We start from the raw sequence: 23921 nt of genomic DNA, 5'->3' as shown, positions 1-23921 counted from the left end.
TTAGGAGAGGATTGCAGGAACCCATCTGATCCCACACAGATTGTCCACGCTGGCTGAGCGCTTCCTCGCGGCTCTCCGTGCGTCCTTGTACTTGTCATCACATAGCCTGGAAATAGCCTGAACAGAGGACATGGAAAGTGTTTTTAAGTATTTCTCTGTGATGTGCAATCATTAAAATAACTGCCTCGTCTGTTTGCATAAAGCACGCTTGGAATTAAACTTAGTCTCGGGTAGTAAAGACACTCTTTGTAGAATTTCTTTGTAAATACGACATCTTTGAAATTTATGGCACACGAGAGTCATCATGTTTGTCTTGTTTGCACATCAAACAGAGACTGAGAACAATCTGTTCCATGTTCTGTGCTCATTTAGATTCAGATTTAGATCGGTCCTCATCAGAAAAGCGATGCAAGCAGCTTATTACGACCCATATTTACATCTGTTGTTAGACAACAACCTCTAGTGGCCGTAGTGAGTATAAGAGCAGCAAAGGAGGAAGTCATTTGACAGAGTACGCACAGGGAGGAGGTCAGGGTGGACAGTTGGACAGAACCGACAACCGACCTGTTCACTTGTTTAGGTACGTATCTGTCTTTTTTGATACTTCCACTGGTGGTAAGGTAAGAAATCTTCAAATTCTACACACAGTGGCTTCAGATGTTTTTGCCGAATGGGAGGAAAAACGTAAAAAAAATAAAATAAAATGGGAGGAAAGGAAAAAGAAAAGCAACATTAAGACAGAGAGCTGAATCTCACCTCTAGTTTCTGGGCCTTGTCTCTGCTGAGCGGCTCCAGGGGGAAGCTGAGGTTGTTGGACTCTGAAAGCGATCGCAGGTCAAAGTAATACTTGGCGTAGACGCTGGACGGCACGTTGATGTTGAACTGCAGCAGCTCCAGGAACTGGCGCTCCAACTCGTTCCTGTCGGGGAGAAGTGAGCTGAAGGTTCACTCAGGAAATCAGGATTTTCTGCTTCCCCTGACTTCACTGCGGGCTTTCTGTAATAAATATCTGCCTCCTTGCATTAGTCCATGCTTTTACCCACTCCAGTGTCAACACTAGCCGGCCTTTCCTTAACACATTTGTTCTAACGTGTCCAGGGGTTAATACCAGCGACCCAAACCTAATCCTAACATGGATCTTAAATCCTCAACATCCCATTTCTTGATGCTAAAATAAACTCACATGTCCTCCACGGTGATATCCTTGAGGATCTGGCAGTAGTCGACGTTCCAGACGGCCTGGTCGTCCCAGACCTTGGAGGCCAGCAGGATAGCACCCAGAACGATCCTCTTCCAGTTGCCCGGACAGATGTCGATCTCTGCGTAGGTCAGGAGCCTCTCCAGGTAGACCTGCACAGCCACATGGATAAAGGAGACGTTTGTGACAACTGGACACGAAAGGAAGGCGGTAAAAAAACATTTTCAAAAGCCATGAGGAACATAATAGTGGAATCTTTACCATCACGACCTAATAAGTTCTCGGATGATCTAATCTGTCTGACTAATTTATTTTCATGCTCTGCTCAGTGATGTCAGGCGGTATACATTCATTCGTTCCCCGTATGACATCCTACATTTATAACTGGTGACTGAGATCCGCCTACGCACACAGACGACGTGGTATTTGGGACGCACACTCTCATCACCAATTTACACACACATCCCTGGCTTGTCTCAACACATCAGGGTGCAATTTCCCCCACGGGCCTAAACACAAACTGTGTGTGTGAGGGCACAGTTTAAGGCACATCACACCTCCACTGGAAAGGTTTCTGAAGACACTTGGCAAAGCTTTTTCTTTTGCTCGTGTGCTTTGTTTTGCATAAGAGAAGCAGCTCAGGATGTACATTTTGATATGAGCGTTTTATGTTACGATCCACAGGAGTCACAGGAGGATGGAGGAGGTTGAAAAATCTCACCAATGTGACGATGGCGCACTCAGAAGTGAGCTGAGCGGCGCTGAACAAGGTCCTGACAAACCGGTAGATCTGCTTCTGCTCCGGGTCGTTTGAGTTGTAGTCCAACGGCACCTCTGATTTCTTGAAGAAGGGAGGAGAGGGAAGGCAAAGAGAGAGGTGAAGAGATGAGGGGAGGAAGACGAAGGAAGAGAGGAAATAGGAAGCGCAGAGGAAAGGACATAAGTGGGGAGATTCAAAAGCACAGTAATTACAAGGACATATTACCAAACGGGGACAAATTTAACAGCCGTGCACGATGTGAAGAAGATAAACTGATGGAGTCTTACTGAAAGAGGGTGAAGCTTCTCATCAAATATATCCAGCAGCATTAATCCATCTGTGTCCCTGCCATGAGAAATAAACAGTTATATGGTTGATTAAAATCTTAATAAAAAAAACTCTCAATTTACTGCTTCTAGATGTTAAAATGGGTCACTGTAGTAGAAAACATGTCAGGATATTAATAGATAAGAGGAAAACCTGATATTGTTGAGAATCAAGCACATTTTTTGTGATATTTAAACGAAAAACACACAATTAAAACTATAAACATATACTGTGAAAATGCCATAAAATACTAAAATTAAAAAAAATGTCATAACATGTACCGTTAATCTGCCCTGTAGTCTATCGTTCTGTGCAAACAATCCAAATTTCAGATTACAGTTCGGCATCAATAGAAAATCCTGTTTGACCCACCTGTTTTTTATATGGTAGTAAATCGCCAGTGCTACACTGTCAAAGAGAAAAAATAATACATGTGTTATTATGTTGAAATAACAGATCTGTAGACGATAAATTAAATGTGACGGAGAGTTTTTCATCATGTTTTTACCATTTGATTGTGTATTTGAGGTTGGGCTGGCTGACTGTGTTGTCATCTAGGAAGATTGTGGAGCAGGAGCTGTATTTCCTCCTCGACGATCCATGCTGCACACACACACACACACACACACACACACACACACATAGTGACTGTTATTAGAGAGAGCATGTTTTTTATCTGACCCACATAAAGCATGCCAGGCTGTCGTGCACAGAGGGAATGAGAATCAGGCAACACGCGAACTGAGGATGGTTTTTACATTTTCAGCATCGTCCATTCAGAAACAACACAAAGACCTGCTGGTTGTGACTGAAGGCGATGAATAACTGGTTAATCTGAGCTTTAATGGGGCTATCTGAATAAGAAGAAACACATTTGCGCACTAAATGTGGTTTAAATTTGCGGAGAGCGATAGAAATAACTGCACACTTACATTATTGATGAAGAGGCTTTTCCGTTTATCTCTCACTGCAGAAAAAGAAAGACAGGTTGGTCAGTACATTTCATTTCTTCTGCACTGACAGCAGCAAAACAACCAGCAGCTAGCATCCAGAAAAACACACACTGTTATCACGAGAAGCAAAGCACAGCGAGGAGTAAACACACTTTAATATGTTAATGTTAACAGAGGGACAGAAGCTGGTCACACTGAAATAAACGAGTTAGAAAAGCAGGAAGATTGAGAGCTTCGCTGAAGAAACAAAAGTGCTGTTACACCACCAGAGGGAGACAACGTCACACTCAGGACTACTCACCGGTCCTGTAGGGCACCTCTGAAAAAAAGAGGAACCAATAACAAACCTTATTCCAGTTGCAGTACAGTCACTGATTCTGATAAAGTGATGACAGTGGAGTACTTTGTGGAGTCGAGTGTCATATATGCAAAACACAGAGGGGCCAAAACTCTAATCGAGAGAACATAAACTACAGTAAGCATCCTCGTCACCAAACATGGGAGGCCCGACGGGTGACGAGATAGATCTGAGGGATCGGGAGACACCAAGAGACGAAAGAAGAAGACAGAAACATCTCTGCTACACAATACTTTTCATTTATCTGACTTTCCTCACATGTTTGCTGTTTCCCAGGGAACTTTTTGACTCATTCAGACTTTAAAACTAACCGGACAATAAATAGTTTGAGAAGGGAGAATCAGTTTTAGGTTGAACTGCTCACAGCTCATAGATATATGGAACCTGTGACGGAGAGGGTGCAAGAAGTTACAAGCCATGAAGCGTGAAAAGGACAAGGCCAGTGTCATATGATGTTTTTTTTGTTATATTATCAACAAACAACCCAAAAAGACAAAAACCAAAGCCAAATAAAACAACTTAAAATGTTTTTTAACTCAAATCTTGCACCTTTTTTTCAAGAAATGCAGCTCAAACTGCTTTGAATGAAGTTTTTGAACCACAGTGGAGCTCAGGTGATATCACCTGGCATCATTTGATGAAGAAGCCCGTGCAGAAAAAAGATTTAATACCAAATACGATGTGGTAAATCATCTACTATCTGCATGATGCTGTGGATTTTAAATTGAACAGGAAAAAGCATTTATCAGATGCAGTTTTCATCTACTTTAACAAAGGCTGCATTGTCTTCCTGTTTGTTCCCCCCGGCCTCGAAGAAAACCCGATGGTCTCATGCTGTGTTGTTTATGGCTCTGGGAAACATGTTAATATCTCCTCCGTCACAGTATGACTGAACCCCCCCCCCCCCCCCCCCCCCCCCCACACACACACACACAGGACGCTGGAGCTATCAGTCAGATGCCTTCTGGGCAACGGCATAAATTTGCAGACATCAGCTAGCCACAAAGAAGCTGTTCTGAGACCGGATCTCTTATGTGTTTCGAAGAATTTTCTTTCCAGAGCCTCGTTATCTGGATCGCATTAATCAGTACAATGCATGTCAAACTACAAGCAAATGTTTCTTCCTCAGACAGACTCACTTGGTGTCACTGATTTCAATATTTAAACTCATAAATCAGTCAAACCGTAAGAAACACAGCTACTCACCATCGTTCTGGGACTTGCTGAGGAATATGGTGCTGGCCCGCGGATGGTCCGACGGATTGTACTCCATATTCAGCTCTGTCGACACACAAAGGGGACAGCATGTGTACAATTTTTTTGAAATGGCAACAATGATCGGAAACACACAGTTCTGCAGTCCACTTTAATGTTCCTTCAATGAAAGTACAGCAACAGTAATTGATTTCTGTGTTAGAGGGCAGAAAAAAACACATTTTACTGGCTCATCATCGCAACAAATGGCCATGTTACGTTTGCAGAGCGCTGATAGGTCAAACATACACACTCTATAACATTTTTTTTTCGGTTCAACACTTTAAAACCCCAAAACATGTGCTACTCACGGTGATTCCTGACCAAATACTTGCTAATGATAATCCCATCAGGCTCAGCCTCGGGTTTAATGCTAACACAAGGCTAGCTAATGTCAAGATGACGACATACCTCCTAAACATCAGCATGTTAGCATGATCACCGTGAGTGTGTTTGCATTTCATGACAGTTTTAATGTCCGTATTTGTAAATACGTCACAGACATGACGAGAACACACACAGCAGGTGAGGGGGAGTTCCTCTCTTTCACTTTTCTTTCACTTTCCATCCCTCCCTCTCTTTTCCCGCTCGAGCTTTCCCGCTCATTCAAAGGGGACGCAGGGAAATCACGTCATCGTATTTATTGATTATTATCAAAGCAGAACCGCGTAAATCCATGTAAACAGAAAGGACAGGCCGGAGCCGAGCTGCAGCTGCCACGGGAACACAAACATGTGAGTGAGCAGCAGCAGCTCAGCAGCACACAAAAAATTAAATAAGTAAGCTAATAACAATAATGATTAATAAATGATGATTATTATTTGATTACCAAATGTTTTTGAAATCAAGCTGTCTCTTTAAAGACTACTGCTCTCCGTGTGCTTCCCTTTGCAGGACTACATGTTTATTTATTGTTCCTCTGCACTCACAAACACATCCAGGCATGATTCATGCTCCCATCCAAAAGCTAATCTGGACTTCATCGTGGCCCGAGGCCATGAGCCGCTGACGCATCTGTGTGTGCATCTCATAAACCAGGGGAAGCACTCCAAATATGTGCCCTCATCATACACGCCAAATGCTTTGTTGCCTTGTGTCCTTGCAGATAGCGGTAGCTACGTTGACAAGACGGATAACGGTGGATAAATATTAACTGAAAGGGACGACTTTGTCTCCTCTTAGAGTGGCCAGTAAAACAAAACATGCTACAGTGTAAAAATGTGACGTTGTCCTACTCTAATTACACAAAGAAAATGTTTTTCCACTGAGATCTTTCTGATAAAGCAGCATAATTATAACTGACAGGAGAGCATCCTTAGTATTTTGCCCTCTTAGCCTGAAATATGAAAGCCAGTAGCCACGCTCCATCAAGCGAGATACTTTCAAAGTGGTCGCTTTCGGTGAAATCAGCATTTAAAAATGCCCGGCATGCAGTCGGCACTGCCAAAAGTTCTGACTCCTACGATACAACTGCAGCAGACCCAGATTAAGATCCGGGCGATTTGATTACAGACGAAGACGCTTGGAGAGCGGCGGAGCCGATCATCTGTCTCCCTGACAGCAGCTGCTGCGGGACCAACTGACTGAGGGGGGAATTAAAATAAAAATGTCACTGCTGTTATCTAACAGGAGTGTCTTGACGATCCTATCCAGAGTCGCTCGCTGTCTTTTCAAACAGGCCTCTCTTTTTAACCACCGGACCACCCTGCAGGCTCCACTCAGCTGAATACGAATGGCTCTGCCTAGCAACAGGGACAACACTCACTCATTTTAATCATGATATCTCCAAACCTTTCAGTTTATAGTCTTTTAAACTTCCTGTGTGGTGTAAAGCCCTCGTGTCCGACAGCAGAAACCTGCTTTATATAATGTAAATATTAATCTAATATGTGGCACAGTGGACAGAGCGATGAATGAATAACGACACAGAGGGTTGTGGGAACGATGGGTGTGACTGTGTGCACATGTAATCATATAATGTGTGTGTACTCGTGGTATTATTAGGATGTGGCCCGGTGAGACTTTCAGTGAGGCTTTCCAAAGAAACCTCTTTCTTAACAGAGGTAACCACTCGACAAACCTGCTGGTCATGAAACTCTTTGTGTACTTGCTGAACTCATTTGAACCCTAAGACTTAGTCCCCCCCAGCAGATAACCCTCCAGAACCCCCGAACACATCGCCTCTTTTTACTATTTTCAGAAACACGTCTGATTAGTTCTGGCCTCAGCAGCCCCACCAGGCTGAACGGACTTGAGCTTGGATTAGACTTGTGTCGGTTGAGCACCTTACGCAACAGTAATCAGGAGTATCGCCGCGTCCGGCACCATTTCAACACTTGCACATATTAGATCTTAATGAGCTGGTGTGTCAGGTCAGTGACCCCCGCGGGAATGAGAGTTTTAACATAAAGGATTTGAAATGGACCAAGAAAGTAATTCCAGTCTATATTAGTAGAACTACTTTCATGGACCTTGCACGCTACTGCAACTGAGATTAGTAAATCTAGTGGATTTGTTTTATATCACTGTGCAGCTATAGATGTTTCTATGGTTACAGAAATGCTGAATGTATGTTTTAGTGTCTGTACAGATTATGTTTAAGATAACACGAGCCATTGCTTCAATTCAAATGACGATACTTCGACAGGAGAAGAGAGAGATCCCGCACACTGTCCTTTTACTTGCACAACACATTTATTGGAGACCTTCAACAGGTGAAACAGACGTGTACTGGTGTCATCTCCTGCACACTGTCCTTTTACCTGCTGTGGATCTACGGATCAAAACATTGTATCTCCAATTAAAGTTAAAAATGACAGTATGCAGGATCTCTCTCTTCTCTGCCTACAAGAAAACAAAGGTGCATGAGCCTTCGCAGCCAAGAATTATTTGTACTTGGTGTGTAGCTATGTGATAAAGCAGAAAGAGTTGGCAACAAACAACCTCCTCGTCCGAGTCTTCAATCATCCCATCGAGAGTTATGTTTGATGATCGTGCCAACGGATATTTAAACACTGGGTTTGTGGTCACAAACTCTTCCACAAAGCGGCCTGCCATCACGTTAGCCAAGCCTGTTGACACAATGCAGTACTTCTTCTTGTCTTTACATACTGATGCATGTGCTTTGTGAACAATGACATCCTTCAGGAAAAAAAACAGTCAGATGTCATTGCACAAACACTCACTTCCCGTCACTGTGGAGTCATTTCTGTCAGGTGCCGCTGACGTGTCAAATCTATGACGCGGGTGTCAAATAGAGTCTCAGGCTGCCAGTCAGCTTTTCACTTCAGTCCACAACGAGCCAGTGAAGAAAAAAACCAACAAATGTTTTTTCTCAACAGACTTGTTGACTCATTATTTTGGATTAATGCAAATCCACAATGATTGCTGTATGTAAGAAATGTGCCTTACAAGACTGGAGTTTGCAGTATTACAGAAGGGTCACATAATATCAAACGTAAAAAAAAAAGATTGGATTACTGATATTAATCTACACTAAACTGCAGATCATGCTGCTGCCTCAGTATTGAATATAAATGCAAGTTAATGGGATTGTAGAAAGGAAAGTTCAAGTTCTGGAAGGAAAACATTATGAACCATCACACTAATTTTAAATCCCTGCTTTATTGTGTTACCAAATGTTATTTTCTGCATTTTATTATCACTTTTACTGATTACAATATATGTAAAACAATATTACAATAGAGGTACTTGTGTCTTACATGAAGCACGACTCGCTCTTGTGTTTGTAAGGCGTTAGACAAACAAACATGTTGCCACACATCCTCTCTGATTGACTGATAAAAGCATTTCTATATAAATCTGATAGGAGCTGCCCTACTAGGCCTACCTACTGGAAATCCCAGAGTGCACAGCAGCTGGTGTCGAGTGTTGATATGTGATATTCGGCACTGCAAGTAAACTTTAACGAAGACTCGCGGTCAGCATCTGCACAGTGAAACGGGAGAAGCTCGGCTAACCTATCAGCTGGCAAGCCAACCTGTCTGCCTTACTGCTCTTACATAATGAATTAACAACAGGCGCACCCTGCTCTTAATGAACCAACCCACAATTGACATATTGTCTTTCTAATATTGTACTTATTTGGTTCTTGTAAAAAAAATTAAATGTCCCTGAATAATTTTTAATTTGTCACAATAATCCTACATAAACCAAATGATGACCGACAGGATCCCGAACGTTTCCCCTCACTGTACATCGGTATCCTTGTTTTGCTACACAGCTCACAGGCAGGCAGCAAACAGGGCTGCTGATGGACAAGTGTTGTCTGTTGGTTTGGTTCTGTGTCCGCTTCTTTAAAGCATCTTGCTGCGTCAGTGTCTCCCTAAATGTGGCAGCATCAGCAACACAGTGCCGCTATCTGTTACCACTGTCTGTTTGGTTTTGAGGATCAGTCCTCTCCTTTTTTCCCCAATTCTTTACATTTGGTCTGACCATCAAATGGCATTCAGGGTTTTGTTATATGTTCAGATTAAGATATTGAAATGTACACTGTAAAGAACCAAGTCCAATATTTGTTTCAGATGTTCAAAGGGTCAGATATAACAGAAGACACAGGCCCAAAGACATTTCTCAAGTTCCCTACAAGACAAAATCTGTCATCTTTCTACTGAGTCTAATGCTTATTAGCTCACTATTAGCTCATTAGGCCACTACATCTCCGCAGACAGTCTACGTTTGAACTGTAAAACATATACTGTAGCTATGGTTTAATCTCACAGTTCTCAAATATAATAGCCATTTTCTGAAGCTCAAAGAAGCTGAGCTGAGCTGCAGACACCAAAAATGGCAGAGAGGCTGACGGCTAGCTGCGGCTACTGAAGAAAATGTACCTCTTAGCATCTAAAAGCCAGATATCTAAGCTAAAGGGAGAATAAATATTGGACTGAAACACGACCTAAAGTGCTCTGTGTAGCTAACTAGTCACAAATAAATAAAACAATTGTTGTTGCAATTTCTTTTTTTACTTATGGGTCTCTATATTGTAGCCTCGGCTTCACCTTCTGGGATTATGTCCATCTCGAGAGCAGCTCTGCCTCTGAAAACTGTTTGAGTTACATCCACAATGTGCTCCCACATGAATGTGGTCCCAGTGTTATTGTTGGAGTCCGTGGTAGCATGAACCCTGGTTCGCTCCCATGAAGTCAGTGAACATGTTCACTGTTCAGTCATGCTTATTAATCTTTGCAGTGTATCAGAACTAGGCCGGATGATATGACCTGAACTGAATGATGACTGAACACACTGTCACATATGCCCTGATGCAGGTGAATGATATTTATTTCTCATGTTAGTGGACTCTGATATGTTATCCAGATTAATTACAGAATGGCCAGATAAATAATCTAGAGGATTCGGACAATTTACTTATTGATTATTGTAATATGAGCACATTTAGGTCAGTGAGAGATTAATAATGTTCCTTTTTAAAAATCTGGTTGATCGTTTTAAAGCTCCTGCTATCATGTTGCACATTTGTTCCCTCTACATTATCATGTCACCCATCAAACAGCAGGAGGATGTTATCCTAACCCCCCTTATACTGTTTCAACACACACATACAAGGACCATAAGACCTGAGTGGTAACAGAGCGAGCTTAAACAAATACAACTGACCTGCACATACATGCAGTTCCCTGGGAAAGCGGATCTCACACACACACACAATTATCCTATCACTTTGTACCAAGTACTGACACTGACCGTGTCTATGGAAACTGCAGATTGGCTGCTACGAGATTGGTCGAGGTAGTAGTATGCTTACTGACAGGCTAATGCGTACGTTATGTTATGTCAAAGACGTCCACGTACTGTGTTGCAGAGATATCTATTGAAGTTAGCATGCTAACCAGCTAGCCCCTATCTATTTTGTATGGCAGAGCCAGCTAATACGACCGCTAGCTGCACAGTTATCTGAGCTTATGTTGGCTACAGTTAACAGTTCCTCTGGTGATAAAAGATAAAATAAGATAATCCTTTATTGATTCCCAGAGGGTTAATCCAAGTGTTGCAGCAGCGACATTGCAACATGCTGCCCCCTATTGGTTTGGAGTATGTATTCGACAGGTAGCCGTTACTTACATACTGCACCTTTAAACTTCCTTTCCTATGAATACATGTACTGAAAAACTACGTGTTCACCTGGCTTGTAATCCTGGTCGGGTCAGATGACGCATATCAGCTGTGTGTACTGAAAGTGTCTTTTGTAATGAGAACTGACGCCGTCCTGTAAGATGTCGTCCTTCTCCATGTAAATCAGATTGTCTTTCAAGTGTTTTCTGCCTCGACGGCTCAAAGCCGACGTGCTTCTCTGATGTGATAATTAGTGAGATGAGGTGGTCTCCGTGTGGACCAGCGACTAAATTACCCTCCCATTACTAGTCAATAAATCAAACCAGGACCCTCCCCTGTGAATATCCCGAGCCTGAAAGGAATAATTCACCATCAACAAAGGGAGAGGAAGAAATAGGAGGTCTCTATTTTCTGCTTTCTGGCCATCGATTTGGGGTTTTTTTCCACAATATTTCCAACTGTAACCTTTAATAGAGCTGTTTCCACTTCACCAGCACGGTGAGCTGAGCCAGTCATCTGCCCCTGGTGAAACACATGGCTGCTGCTGCTGCTGCTGTAAAAATAGTACTGCGGCCTGATGTGGCTTATACAGTGGAAAGTTAGTTGTGTTGTGCTACTTCAGCAAAACTGTTTTATATACTTTATCCCCCCCTGGACCAAACTTTAAGATTGCTATCATGGCCGAGAAACCACACCGCTGGAAAACAGCACTGTGATTAGATTTTCATTTGAGGGCAGTTATTTCAGGGGAAAATATGTTTGTTTTTCGAAGGTAGGAAAGCAATTCTTCATTTGTTTCCATCTCTTTATGTGCTGGCTGTTCTGGAAAAGAGCTTAATGACATACCTAGCTTTCTAAAAGCATGAAAATACTTTCCGTTTCTCACTTATTGCATCTGTATTTTCCAGTTTGCTGACATGTAACACACCTCGTGCTGTGGTCTTGATGAAAAGGATCATCACGCAGGACCAAACATGCTGTTTGTTGCACCGGTTCTGACCAAGATAACGAGCAGCTTGACATTTTTATGTTTCTGCAAACCACAAATACTTCCCATATTCACATTTCTACAATACATGTTGTATCATGCTCACATTACATGTACATGAGCCGACTTTCATTTCAGGAGGCAGTGTGACAACTGGGTGAGACGACTGCCGAGCAACAGACCACGGGTCGCGACGTCGGGTCCTTTTTTCAGCCATGTTGGTTGAATCAAAAATGTTATATTTTTCAAGAGCCAGATTAACATTTCAAGCCGTGCTTTGTGGCGACAAAACCTGGTGTTTTAAGCCAAAACATGATATTTTCCAAACCCTCACCGTGTGTTTTTGGTGCATTAACCTAACTAGGCCACACTGCAGCAGCACTGTCACAACATAAAGTTAAAAATCAAAACCTAAAGAAACATAAAGTTGCAACATAAAGAACCGTAAAGTTTCAACATATGCATGGTTTGCAGAAACTATCTCTTCTCTCTTCTGACCGGTGCAACAGCTCAGCTCATCACCCCTCATCGTTTCAGCATGTCCCCTGCACTCTAATTGCAATGCAGTCCTAACCTCTCTTATCATTTCAACCTTGCATTTCCTGACCTGCCTCCCAGAAGTCCTGTTTGTTTTCCCGCCCTATCCCATCACCTGATTGGTCACATGTCTACACACCTGCTCTCCATGAGACGCTGGTGCGAGTATATTTCTCCCCCAACGTCGATGTTGCCCTTAGTTGCTGTCATTTTTTTTTTTCCTATTTCTGAATAATGCTCGCCTGCCTTGTCACCTAATTTGTTCTGCCTAAATTCTGCCTATAAGCCTATTGTTGACTCTTAACCAGAAATAGAATAAATAAAAGGCTGTTATATCCTCGGCTGCCTCGCCTGTCAACTCTGCTTGTGAGGCCTGAACACACTGCCTTTCCTGGGACTCGTGACTGCAGTGAATTCAAGGCTTTTAACAGCAAATCAGTAAAATTATCTACATTTATTGCAACAAAATAGATCCCAGACACTACAAGTCACAGACAACCTACTTAGGAATAAGGGTTGAAAGGTAAAAAGCCAGATAAGATGCAGCTATCTGAGATTTCTAAGTGACGGACTGCTGAGGACAAAGTGTATGAACGCAGTGGTTGATAACTACGAGTTATCAGTTTTAAATTCCCACGGTTTGCTGCACGGCTCTACAAAGATGAAAGATAAAGAAAGAAATGTTAAAGGACTTTAATTACAAACAGGCCAAGAAAGCCAAGAATCCCTGCATCATATACCTCGTGGGCCATTTTGGAGCAAAACAAGCCAACGTCCAGTAACTATCACAACACAAAGTTCACCAAACCAACACCACACTGCACCTAAAAAGAGCATCAGCTGATGTGCGATGCCTCATGGAAACAACAGTCATCTTAAGAGAGAGAAACACAGCAGGCTTTGTCAAAGAAAAGGCAGATCATATGACGTCTTTGTCTCTCTGTCTCTCTCACACCATCCATCTTCCACCTCCAGGGTGGGAAGTCAGCTGCGTTGGTGTCTCTCTATATACAGCATCTCTCCTCTGCTGCAGCACAGCGCACATGTCAACTTGTCAGCATTTAAAATTACATTTCAAAAGTTCCCAGAACAGCTTTATATCAGTTTCACCCTCTGTGTTCACCCATAGATAAAACATAGTGACCGACTCTCTGAATTCCTATGAAGAGGCTTTGTTTTTATCTCATATTAACACAGTGCCCCAATATTTGTTGCAGGAGGTATTAGTCTAACAGTAACAGAAATGTTATCACATAAAACAGGATGCTTATCTCTATAAGACGCTCACGAAGGCACTTAACCCCCAACAGCTCCAAAGGATGATTACACATGCTGACAAAATCTCAAAAAACAAAAATATGAGCCCAGCTAAGCAGAAAAAAAACCTTCATTCTCCCAAATTAAGCTCTTTTCTGAAACTCTATCCAGCAGTTCAGCCCTGGACGGGCTTCAGGGCCCCGGGGTCAGTGAAATGATGGTGTTATGTAGTGAAGCGATTATCTAGTTCTTAAAAACAGAGGGTGCTGGGATGTCATTTTAGGACACAGAGTCTAAAATCCCCCCAAAGTGACATAATAGTCTATACTGAGAGATACACAACTGTCTGCTGTCAAGGCATGATGGGAAAACATTCATCACGGTGCAGCTTTACTGATACTGAAACTGTGCTGTTACTGTTTTCCATGCATAAATAACTCATTCTGATATAATACAGCACACAATTTAGTCAATGCCAGCAGCCAAGCTTTGGTTAAATATACATGTTGTAATCAATTACTTTAATATCAAGCGCCAAAATGCACCTTTTCTGATGATATTTCCAGAAAAGGAAAAGCAAAAAAATCTACAATCTCTCCAGGTTTTACCATGACTCACTGGATCCTGTAATCCTTTTTTATGTGTGACAGCTTGTCCAAACAAGAAATAATAAATCACCTGCTAAGCAGCTTGTAAGACTCGGATCAAAAGTGAGGCAGTACTTCCAGAACTGCGCATCCTCTCCTGGTGTTCACATCTCTGTAGGCAAACTGTGTTCTTATTATACAGTAGGTGCCTCCTGAAAGCATGATAATCATTATCATTAGTAAAATATGACAAAAACTGAATTATTTCAGTCATGATTGAAAATCTTACATTTTCTCAACATTAATAACAAAGCGCAGGCATCAGTCTAGACTCAATAGTTTTGGTTGACGATGCTTTACTGTTGCTCTAATCATTTTTTACGTTTTTAGCAGTCACAGTGCACTTACCCTCTGGACCCTTTGGATATCAAATGTCATAACTTCCTCATTTTCATCCTATCAGACCTTTGTCTAAAATGTTATCGTAATTATCTATGAATTCTTGAGTTGTGGCAAAAACAAACAACAACGTGTTTTGTGAGGTCACACTTGACCTCAGGCCACCAAATGTCATTGAGGACATTTGTACCAAATTTGAAGAAATCACCTCAATGCGTTCTTTGAGATATGGTTTTCACGAGAACGAGACGCCATTAGAACACAGTGACCTTGACCTTTGACCCTTTGCCACCAAAATGTAATCACTTCATCTTTGAGTCCAACTGAACAATTGTACCAAATCTGAAGAAATTCCCTCGAGGCGTTCTTGAGATATCACATTCACAAGAGTGGGACGTACGTGCCGACGGGCGCCGCCTCGGAGGCGTTATAACCCCGTGTGTTCACTACACTCCTGCCGCGGCGCCGGTCGACCTCTCTTTGTACGTCTCACATTCAAACTGTACTGCATTAAAGTTGACTTATAACTCATGAACTTTTTTTTATTGCGCAGTAGCTAGCTCATTCAATTAGGAACAGATGATGTCTTTGAAAGCACCGTCACACTCTAAATTGAGGCGTTAATTCTTGGCGATCATCAGTCCCTGGTGGCTTCTCCTATCTGCTCTGACACAGGCTCACAGCTGCCTCTCTGGGCTCTTCTTTTTTGGGGGGTGGGGGGGGTGTCGAAGAGTTTTTCTGATGCTGCATGATCATAATGAAGCCTCGCTAATCTCCATCATACTGTCTGTGAACTCATAATAGAGCCAACACATTAGACACGCTCCGCTTTCAATCAGCGCACCCGCTGAGACAGACGGCGCCTCGGCACAAGTCGTCTTTATCCCTGTCAAGAAGCGTCGGTCGACTGTCACTCATCTGTCTTTGAACCTTCTTCGTGTCACTTTTTCCCACTCTGTTAGGAGAGCATCTGGCTCCACGCTCAGAGGTAATGATCCAACACATTTATATATATATTTTAAAAAAAAATCTACTTTGCTATTCTATGTCGTCAATGATATCACACCAGCCTTTTTCAGGTATGCTGGAGCCATAACAATATAAACACTCACTTTAACACGAAGCACTCCAGTTAATAGCAATCACAAATGGCATACATTATGTAAGTGGCATACACTCCTCAGGTTTACAAGGGGAAGTTACATCACTGCTCAGTAGAAAGCAGGTCTACCACCATGCTGACAGTGCTGTTAAAGGGAACCACTCACTTGAGCAGCAACAGCCACGATGCCTAATAGTCTTTATTCATCTGCACTGAAGGACGACAAGACTGTGTCCAACGATTAATACGTTTGTAGAGTTTTGTTCCAAAAAGCCATCAAGACCCAATCAAACCTTCTGTTTTGAGATGTGACTGGGCACCAATCTGCAGTGTTTCCCACACATATATTTCACTTGGGCTGTCCGCCCGGGTGTATTAACGGCCGCCTAAGTATATTTGGCCTGTTTTAGCATTTTATCCATGATTGTTTTTATCCATTTGAGAGAACCACACCATCCGTGATCGATTAACTGGCTGATAATCTGCCCTCGCCCAGTGTGTTGCAATTAACCAGCGGCTCGCTTAGCATTTTTAATTAATTTACGATGTGTTTTTAAAAAAAACTCAAATGTATTATGCAGGTAGCCAACTCCTTTCAGTAATAACTTGTGTGTAGGTTGTGTGCGTAGCTCTAGTAAGTGTCCGGTCAAGGAAAAGACGGTGAGTATGAGGTGTACAGTAACCGAGGAGAACGTAGCAGTTTATTCTTATTTGAGTGACAAGCCAAGATCAAGAGCAGTTCGAGTCTGTCACACCGCGGTGAGGTTTGTCTTGTCTTGGGGTTTTGTCTCGTTACTTCCTGTTTTATTTTGAAATCTAACTCTCCTCTCGTTTCAGGTCACTTGCCCTTCCTCATGTGTCACCTGTCTGATTGTCTCACCTGATCCCTGATCGTTTCCACCTGTTCCCCATTTCCCTCATGTGTATTTAGTCGGCGTCTTCCCTTTGTCTTGTGCCAAAGTGTTTCGTCCTAGTCCGTGCACCCAAGCCCTTATTCATAGTCATAGTCTGTTTTGCCAAGAGAATTTTTTGCCATGTAAGTTGTTTTCTGCTTCCCCTTTAAGAGTGATTTTTTGTTGATAATCTTTTCTAGTTTAGTGTGATCTTGTATTTTGTTGTAACTGCCTTTTGTCCTCCTGTTTGCGGAGTGATTTTTTGTTAGATAGTGTTAGATAGTATTAGAGCCTCCTGTTTAGGTGAGCCTTTTCTTTTGTCCTGTTATTTTCATTAGATTGTTGCTGAGCCTCCTGTTTTGGTGAGCCGTTTTCTTTTGTCCCTTTTTATCTTAGATTTGGTTTTCCTCCTTCGGGAGCGTTTTGTGTTATTAATCTAGCCTTTTTGTTTTCCTCCTTGAGAGAGTTTTGATTTCTAGTCTAGTCTTCTGTTTTCCTTGTTTCTAGTTTTATTGTCCCTCCCTTTTTATGTGTGTTTTCCCCCCTTTTTGGAAGTTTTATTCTTCCCCGATTTTCTAGCCAGGCCTCTAAGAGATAGTAAGTGTTTCATAGCTTATTCATTTGTCACTCTTCAAAGAAGGAGCCGAATCCAATAAAGTGTGCTTAAAGTGATATCCACTGCATCTGAGTCCTCATTTTCGTCCAGGCCTGACAGAGTCACACCACTGGACATTTTTTAGGACACCTGGAGATATTTCCAGCTGTTTTTATGGTGACCGAAACCGGTTTTCCAAACCCTAACCAAGTGGTTTTTGTTTCTACACCTAAACAGAGCATAAGCACAGCATTGTGACAGGAGAGAAGTAGAAAATTCAACCCAAACACGACAACCTAGTCAGTTTCAGGCACAACAAACCCTTAAAAGAGTTACTGGCTTCACTAAATATGCTTGGTTCGAACGGTCATTTTCATTTTTGAATCAGGGCCATCATGCTGTCACACAACTACAGCAGAATAAATAGATCAGAAGACGTCTTTCCAGTTCTTTTCACCCAAGAAAGATATTTATAATTATATCAGTGCAGCTTTATTTATACACCAGCCTTTCTTAAGACTGATACTGATGGTGGCAACACAGAGATCAGCCGGCCTGGCGTGATAGCTCCTTAACACCAGGAGCAACCATCCATTAGAGGCTACGATAGATGTTGGTGAGTGTTACCAGCGCCCTCCACTCAAGACAAGATCTGAAAATGAAATGCATGTACAGTATATATCGATTCTGCTACAGCCCATTAATTATTGACCTGATATGAAGGCAGACCTTCTGATGGTGTATTATGCAAAAAACAAATTTAAAACCCTGCCGGCCTGTGAGAGAGTCTGACGGGTCTTCTTCTACAGTTTCTGAGAAAATCCATTTATACGTAATGGTCGGCTGCTGGCTGGAAATAGGCAACCCATTTAGTAGACACTTTCCAGTGTGAATGGGTCAATTGTAATGCATATTAGCATGTGTCAGTGGAGGGGGCTGCGTTCCATAGTTGCAGTTTCTTTCATGCACAGGCTGAAAACAAAGAGCAGCACAAAGGAGTCTGCCCTCATGAACAGGATGTTGTCCGCGGCTCCATATCTCTCTCTGCAAGGACACACGGGAGTTTAAAAAACGCACACATGACTCCTGCATGTGCCCCGGCTGCACTGATGGCTGACATAATGTATTTCTGCCACTCGCTCAATATCACAGAGAGACGAGCGTGAACAGAGGCAGCAGACGTTTCCTTCAGGATATGAGAGAGGTGGGGAGGTCAGGAGTCATCATCCAAGATTCAACCATTCAACGACTCGTGTCTTATTTTGAAGGCTATTAGAAGTTTATTATAGCCTACAGTGTCACCAGTCTATAACATGCTGGATATATTTATTATTTTATATTTTCAGAGGGCTAAACAGTGTGTTTACTGTTCAATACTGTGTTCAACTTCAGAGCCCGACTCATATATCGGTTAGTCGATATTGCCAGCCAGTATTGACCTCTGTAACTACATCGCCCAGCCCAGTCACCAGGATAAAATGTAGCAGTTAATGTTTCGGCAAACCACAGAAACATCACATATACGTCTCACAAGCTATGTACCTTATTGTACAAAACGAGTCATATCACAACGACATTACATGTTTATTACCTCATTTTCATATCAGAAGACGGAGGGGGCGGCGGTGGAAAGTCAGCAACGGCTATTCCAGTCTGTGTTTTGTCATCTATAAACGTGAATCCACTGGATATTTTTGATTTAGGGACCAACACCAGCCATGTTTGTGACCATCAGCAGTGTTTGTGGCTTCCAAAACAGGAATTTTAAGTCAAACCATGATGTTTTTCTAACCCTAACCGGTGGTTATTGTGCCTAAACCTTACCACAGCAAAAGCATTGTGGCAGGAGAAAAATAGAAACCGAACCTAATGAAAGTTTTAACTCAGATGTGGTTTTCCAGAAACATACTTTACCAACATTTATTCCAGTGACTGGTTTGGTATAGATATAAAAAGATACTAGATGTTTATTGGACAATTAAGTTTATTGTTAAGCTGTAACACATCCTTCACAACACATTTGACAACCACATGTGAGGTATCATTGCAAAAAAACTGTGTGTAAATCTATATATTCTGTGTCAGGCTGTATTGTTTTTATTGATTTATGGCGCTTTTATGAAAGAGCTCTGATTATTTGTCATGTTTTGGTGAGTTTCCTCTATTTTAATCTATTATAAGTTACAATATTTGGTATTTAGGAACCATTCAGCATCACTAGCACTCCTACTTATAGTGTATCCTTCTGTTTATGATGATATTAATATTCTGACTTGCAGTAGCCTCTCTCTGTGGCTCAGTTAGGCACTACTTTATTGTTGGGTTGTGATCTATCTGAGCTGAAAACATCTCTAAAACCACTTCCATCACTTTGCTTTCCTCTTATTATCCCTCCTGTCTCATGCCATGGTGAAAGCCTGAACACTGATCATGTTTTTACCGTCGACGTTCTCCCTGTCGCTGATGTGCTGCAGGTTGCATCCCGTCTCCTCCCTGCTCAGATCCGACTCCTGGTGGTACGACTCCAGCCTGGAGTGAGCATTTCTGCGGAGCTTGGGGCTGGCGGACACGCAGCAAGAGGTGGTGCTCCCCATCTTTGGACACCCGGAGGTAGGAGGTGGGTGTTAACGATTCCTTTTTCCCTCAGAACGATGGGTCACCAACCCCACCGACGCGAGCCGGTCACCGCCGATCACCAGAGCGCACAGGGTGCATCCGTACAGCAGCGCCCCTGGATGCTTGTCAGTCGTCGAGGCTGTCACAGAGGATGAATATGTCACTTCCACCGGTAGAAGCTGATGTATGGACCGGGCCGACCTGGCACCGCCGCTATCCCAGGCATGGTAAAGCGGGACGCATTCCCGCTCCGGGAGGCAGAGATGTGCGGCTTCGGGGGCGCACGGTGCGTGAGGAGCGGTGTTGTGGCTGCTGGCTGTCAGGACGAGAGACCGATAGGGAGGGCTGCAAATCCCGGGAAAAGGTTCCGGTTCAAGTGGGTGGTTACAAAAAGACAGAGCAGAGCCGATAGAGGAGGTGTTAGAGCTGGTTTTATGAATCAGTCTGCTGCTGATAAGCCTGATTGGTCTATTTTTTTATTATAGGCTTTCTGTTCTGTCATTAGAGGGGTTAACTGTTAGACAACATACAGTCTGTCATGTTAATAATTTATTTTATCCAACATCTGAACCAAATTTAAATACAATTTGTAGGTTATTTGTCCTCAGGGTCTATTTTATATTCAGGATTAGGTTATAGGAAGAGGTTTTATTGAGTTATTTGGGGGATTTTGCCAAAAAGATGTGATTAAAGTCTATTTATTTATTTTTTTAAGTGCCTCAAGAGATGCTGAAGGGGTGAAATAATCTCCCTGGTCAGTTTTCAGTGGTGGGGACAGCAAATCCTCAAGATGGCAGAAGGCCACAACCCAAGTTTCTTCAGTTATGACTTTTTTGTAGGTTTTTAGGTGTCACAATTTTGTTTTATGTGATTATTTGGCCTCTCACCTGCCTCAGTTAGACAGTTGTATTATGGTGGCCCAAAGCTGCAAAACACCAAGACATTTTTAGGCAGCAGTGGTAAGAAGAGGTTACACTTCTGGGGTCGGAAGCATCCACACAGAGTAATGTATTTGAGTTAAATGCCCACAGATTTAAATCCCCATGGCATTTCTGAGGCATCTGTGCTGACAACAACAAACTGTGGGTAAAATGTTAAAATTGTGACATCTGCTGGCCAACACTGAGATCTGATGGATTTTATTAAATGAATGAATGCCACAAATTGAAAACAGTCGAGTTATATCATAAAAAAATGGCCACTTTTAAACTGATTCTGCAAGTCTCATATTTAAAACACGTGCGACGTGTCCTCAACACATGTGTGATGTGAGATTCACGAAAAACCACCAAAATAAAAGCATTTCTTTTTACCAACATGTACACAAAGATAAGAATCTGCAACACAATTTGTACACCTGCAGGATTACAAAGTATATTCACAGGAGGGCAGATCATCATCCATGGCGACGATGCAGTATCATGTTTGAGGATATCATAAGTAAACATAATATAATAATAATATAATAATGTATATAATAATAATCGTTGCTATTCATTCAGATTCTGCAGTTAAAGGGGCATTATGTAGTTTTTTTGAGAAGAAATTCAAACTCAGAATTTTTTATATTTACAATACTAGTGAGGTAATAATACAAATTCAGAAATATTTGATTTTTTCCATAGGTGAATAAACAAGCTGTTCTCAGAGGAAAAATTGTTTGGAGCTAGAAAGGTGGCAGGGTCCGCCACATATAAATACAGTAAAACAGAAATTGTGTTTCCCTCTAAGGTCAGTTTGTTTATTCAGTTTATTCAGTCATGAAAACGAAGAGAGCTTCTTTATATAGTTTGTTTAGGCATAAAAAATTCAGTCAATGTCTTCCCCAAAACTACGCAGTGCTCCTTTAACCTTACTTACTCATGTGCTTAGTTTGAGCTTGTGGACGCTTGGTGTTCATTTCTGAGGATGCACACAACCAGCACTTCAAGGATGAGCAGTGCATGTGGGGCAGCCATTAACCGAATGCAGATGCACACTCGTACTTGAGCACTTTAAAGTGGTTCAGTGAGCTTCAAAGAAACTCAACACACGATGTGTCATCTTATCAAGGCTAAAGTGTGTATACTAGTTAAAATGTCCACACTTGAAGGTGGCGTGAGAAGCCTCTCCTGACTTTTGCTTGCAATGAATTATGCAAAAAGGTGTCATGGTGCACACTTGGGACGGCCTCTCTTCTAAGGCAGTTATGGTTACACTCAGTTATACACATGAGGAGTGACAGAAGCTGCTGCAGAAGTGTGATTATCATGTTGTATGTTGATGGACGTCTCGGGATCCCTTCGTCTGAGGAACAACAAGACCTTACAAGGACTTTTTCATGGTGGTCACGTGATTTGTGGCATGTACATCATTTAGCAATCATTGTGCATTGGAAGCAGTCTGTGTGAGATGCTAGCTGAAGAACTGAACAGTGTGTGATTGTTTTGTTTCTTTCTAAAATGTGAGCTCTCTGCTGCAGTACTGCGTGTCGAACAGCAGAGGTCCTCACCGACTGCAGCAATGAAGCGCCGCTCATGTTGTCAAGGTAGTAGGCCTCCTCTCACTGCTTGTAGGCGGTTAGTCTCTAGGTGGAAATTTCCACTCCAGCCACACTGGACCAAAGGCCATGAAGATGTTTGAAAGGCAACAAAATGAAATATTAAAGAGCCTCCCACTCTGCAACTTTTTCAGTTTCGGGGTTTGTTTTTAGCTCGAGCTGAATGGAAAGACAGTGAATGTAGTGGATTTAGAGGGTTGGATAAACACTGTTGGAAATGAAATTGTGCAGTTTTGAACAGTAATTGACTCGACGCCGACTAATCCATCGAGCAAAATCCTTATTATGTATTTGAAATGTTTTATATTTGCCAACAAATAGCCCAGCTGACTGATACTTACACGGCTTGTACAAGCTGAACAGTGCACAAAATGAACTAAACATTTCAAATATCAGTTGAAACTAGAAGCTTATGTAACATTTGAAAGGAACCACAGTGTTGAAGAGGGAAGACTGATGCTTCAGCAAGGTTTTCTGCTGATAAACAGCAGTTTCAAGGTTTCAATCCCTTTCAACAACCTATTCACCACTGTGAGTGTGTGTGTGTGTGTGTGTGTGTGTGTGTGTGTGTGTGTGTGTGTGTGTGTGTGTGTGTGTGTGTGAATGTGTAAAAAGGAGAGAGAGAGTTGTGCGTTAATGCACTGTGTGTGTGTCCGTAAGAGATAAAGAGAGGAGCTGAACTCCGGTCTCTCTGGGTGTGTTGTCTGAGACAGCGTGATAAGTGTAATTCATGCAGAGAGTTTATTTGTATGTACGAGAGGGAGAAACACACGAAAAAACACAAATCATCTGCACTTTTTATCACCGTCACGCCACTCAGGGTCAACGCTGTAACATCAGGGGTTGCTATGGAAACTCCTCATTTCCATGCACATCCCCTTTTTTAAAAAGTAATTTCATTTCTCCTGGAATTATATTGGTTTAAAAACAGCCTTCTGATGTTATTATTTCCACTTCTTTCGATTCTTTTTTATAGTTTTTAATTCTATTTGACCTTTTTTTTTTACTTGTATAAAGAAAATCTGATGTTTGCGGTGCCTTCAAACACATCCTGGGAACTGAGAATACTCTCAGTCTGTCTTGTTCACATGGTATTTTTTTTTATCCCACTCAGCAAGTTATGCAGCAAACAAAGACATTTATTACTTCCTCAAAGGGAAACTAACCTCTGTTATCACAGTACCAAAATAAAACCCAAAGTTTGTATCTCTTTTTTTTTTTACCTGGATATTACATAACGTGTGACCTTCGGGGACAACGGGAAACTCTAACATCACTTCTGATAAACAAGTTACAGACATACCACTCCTACCATCGCCAATCGCCTTGAGCTACAACTGCAACAAAGAAAAAAAACAAGGTTGGCACATACCTTCACAAGAAAGGATTAGATAAACCGTCAGACGTTCATAGCACCAGCCTTCATCAAACATGTAGATACAGAGGGCATTGTGGGAACATGATA

General features: G+C 42.1%; 1 protein-coding gene across 4 annotated transcripts; it reads right to left on the bottom strand.

Moving 5' to 3' along the window:
* LOC141016528 (cyclin-Y-like) lies at window positions 1-19895 on the bottom strand. Of its 4 annotated transcripts, XM_073490930.1 has the most exons (11): window positions 19742-19895; window positions 4803-4877; window positions 3540-3557; window positions 3218-3252; window positions 2794-2888; window positions 2658-2693; window positions 2246-2303; window positions 1920-2039; window positions 1184-1350; window positions 757-919; window positions 1-117 (listed from the first exon to the last, which is right to left on the bottom strand). In XM_073490930.1, the coding sequence occupies exons 1-11, from the start codon at window positions 19893-19895 to the stop codon at window positions 1-3; spliced, it is 1038 nt and encodes a 345-aa protein (XP_073347031.1). The 4 variants fall into 4 exon arrangements, with proteins under 4 accessions (XP_073347031.1, XP_073347032.1, XP_073347030.1 ...); XM_073490931.1 differs by lacking the exon at window positions 3540-3557 and having other exon boundaries at window positions 3212-3252; XM_073490929.1 differs by lacking the exon at window positions 3540-3557.
* Window positions 19896-23921: the final 4026 nt, after the last annotated feature.

This window comes from Pagrus major, chromosome 21 (assembly GCF_040436345.1).
Source record: "Pagrus major chromosome 21, Pma_NU_1.0".
NCBI classification, from domain to species: domain Eukaryota; kingdom Metazoa; phylum Chordata; class Actinopteri; order Spariformes; family Sparidae; genus Pagrus; species Pagrus major.
This window is presented reverse-complemented; position numbering and strand designations above follow the sequence as displayed.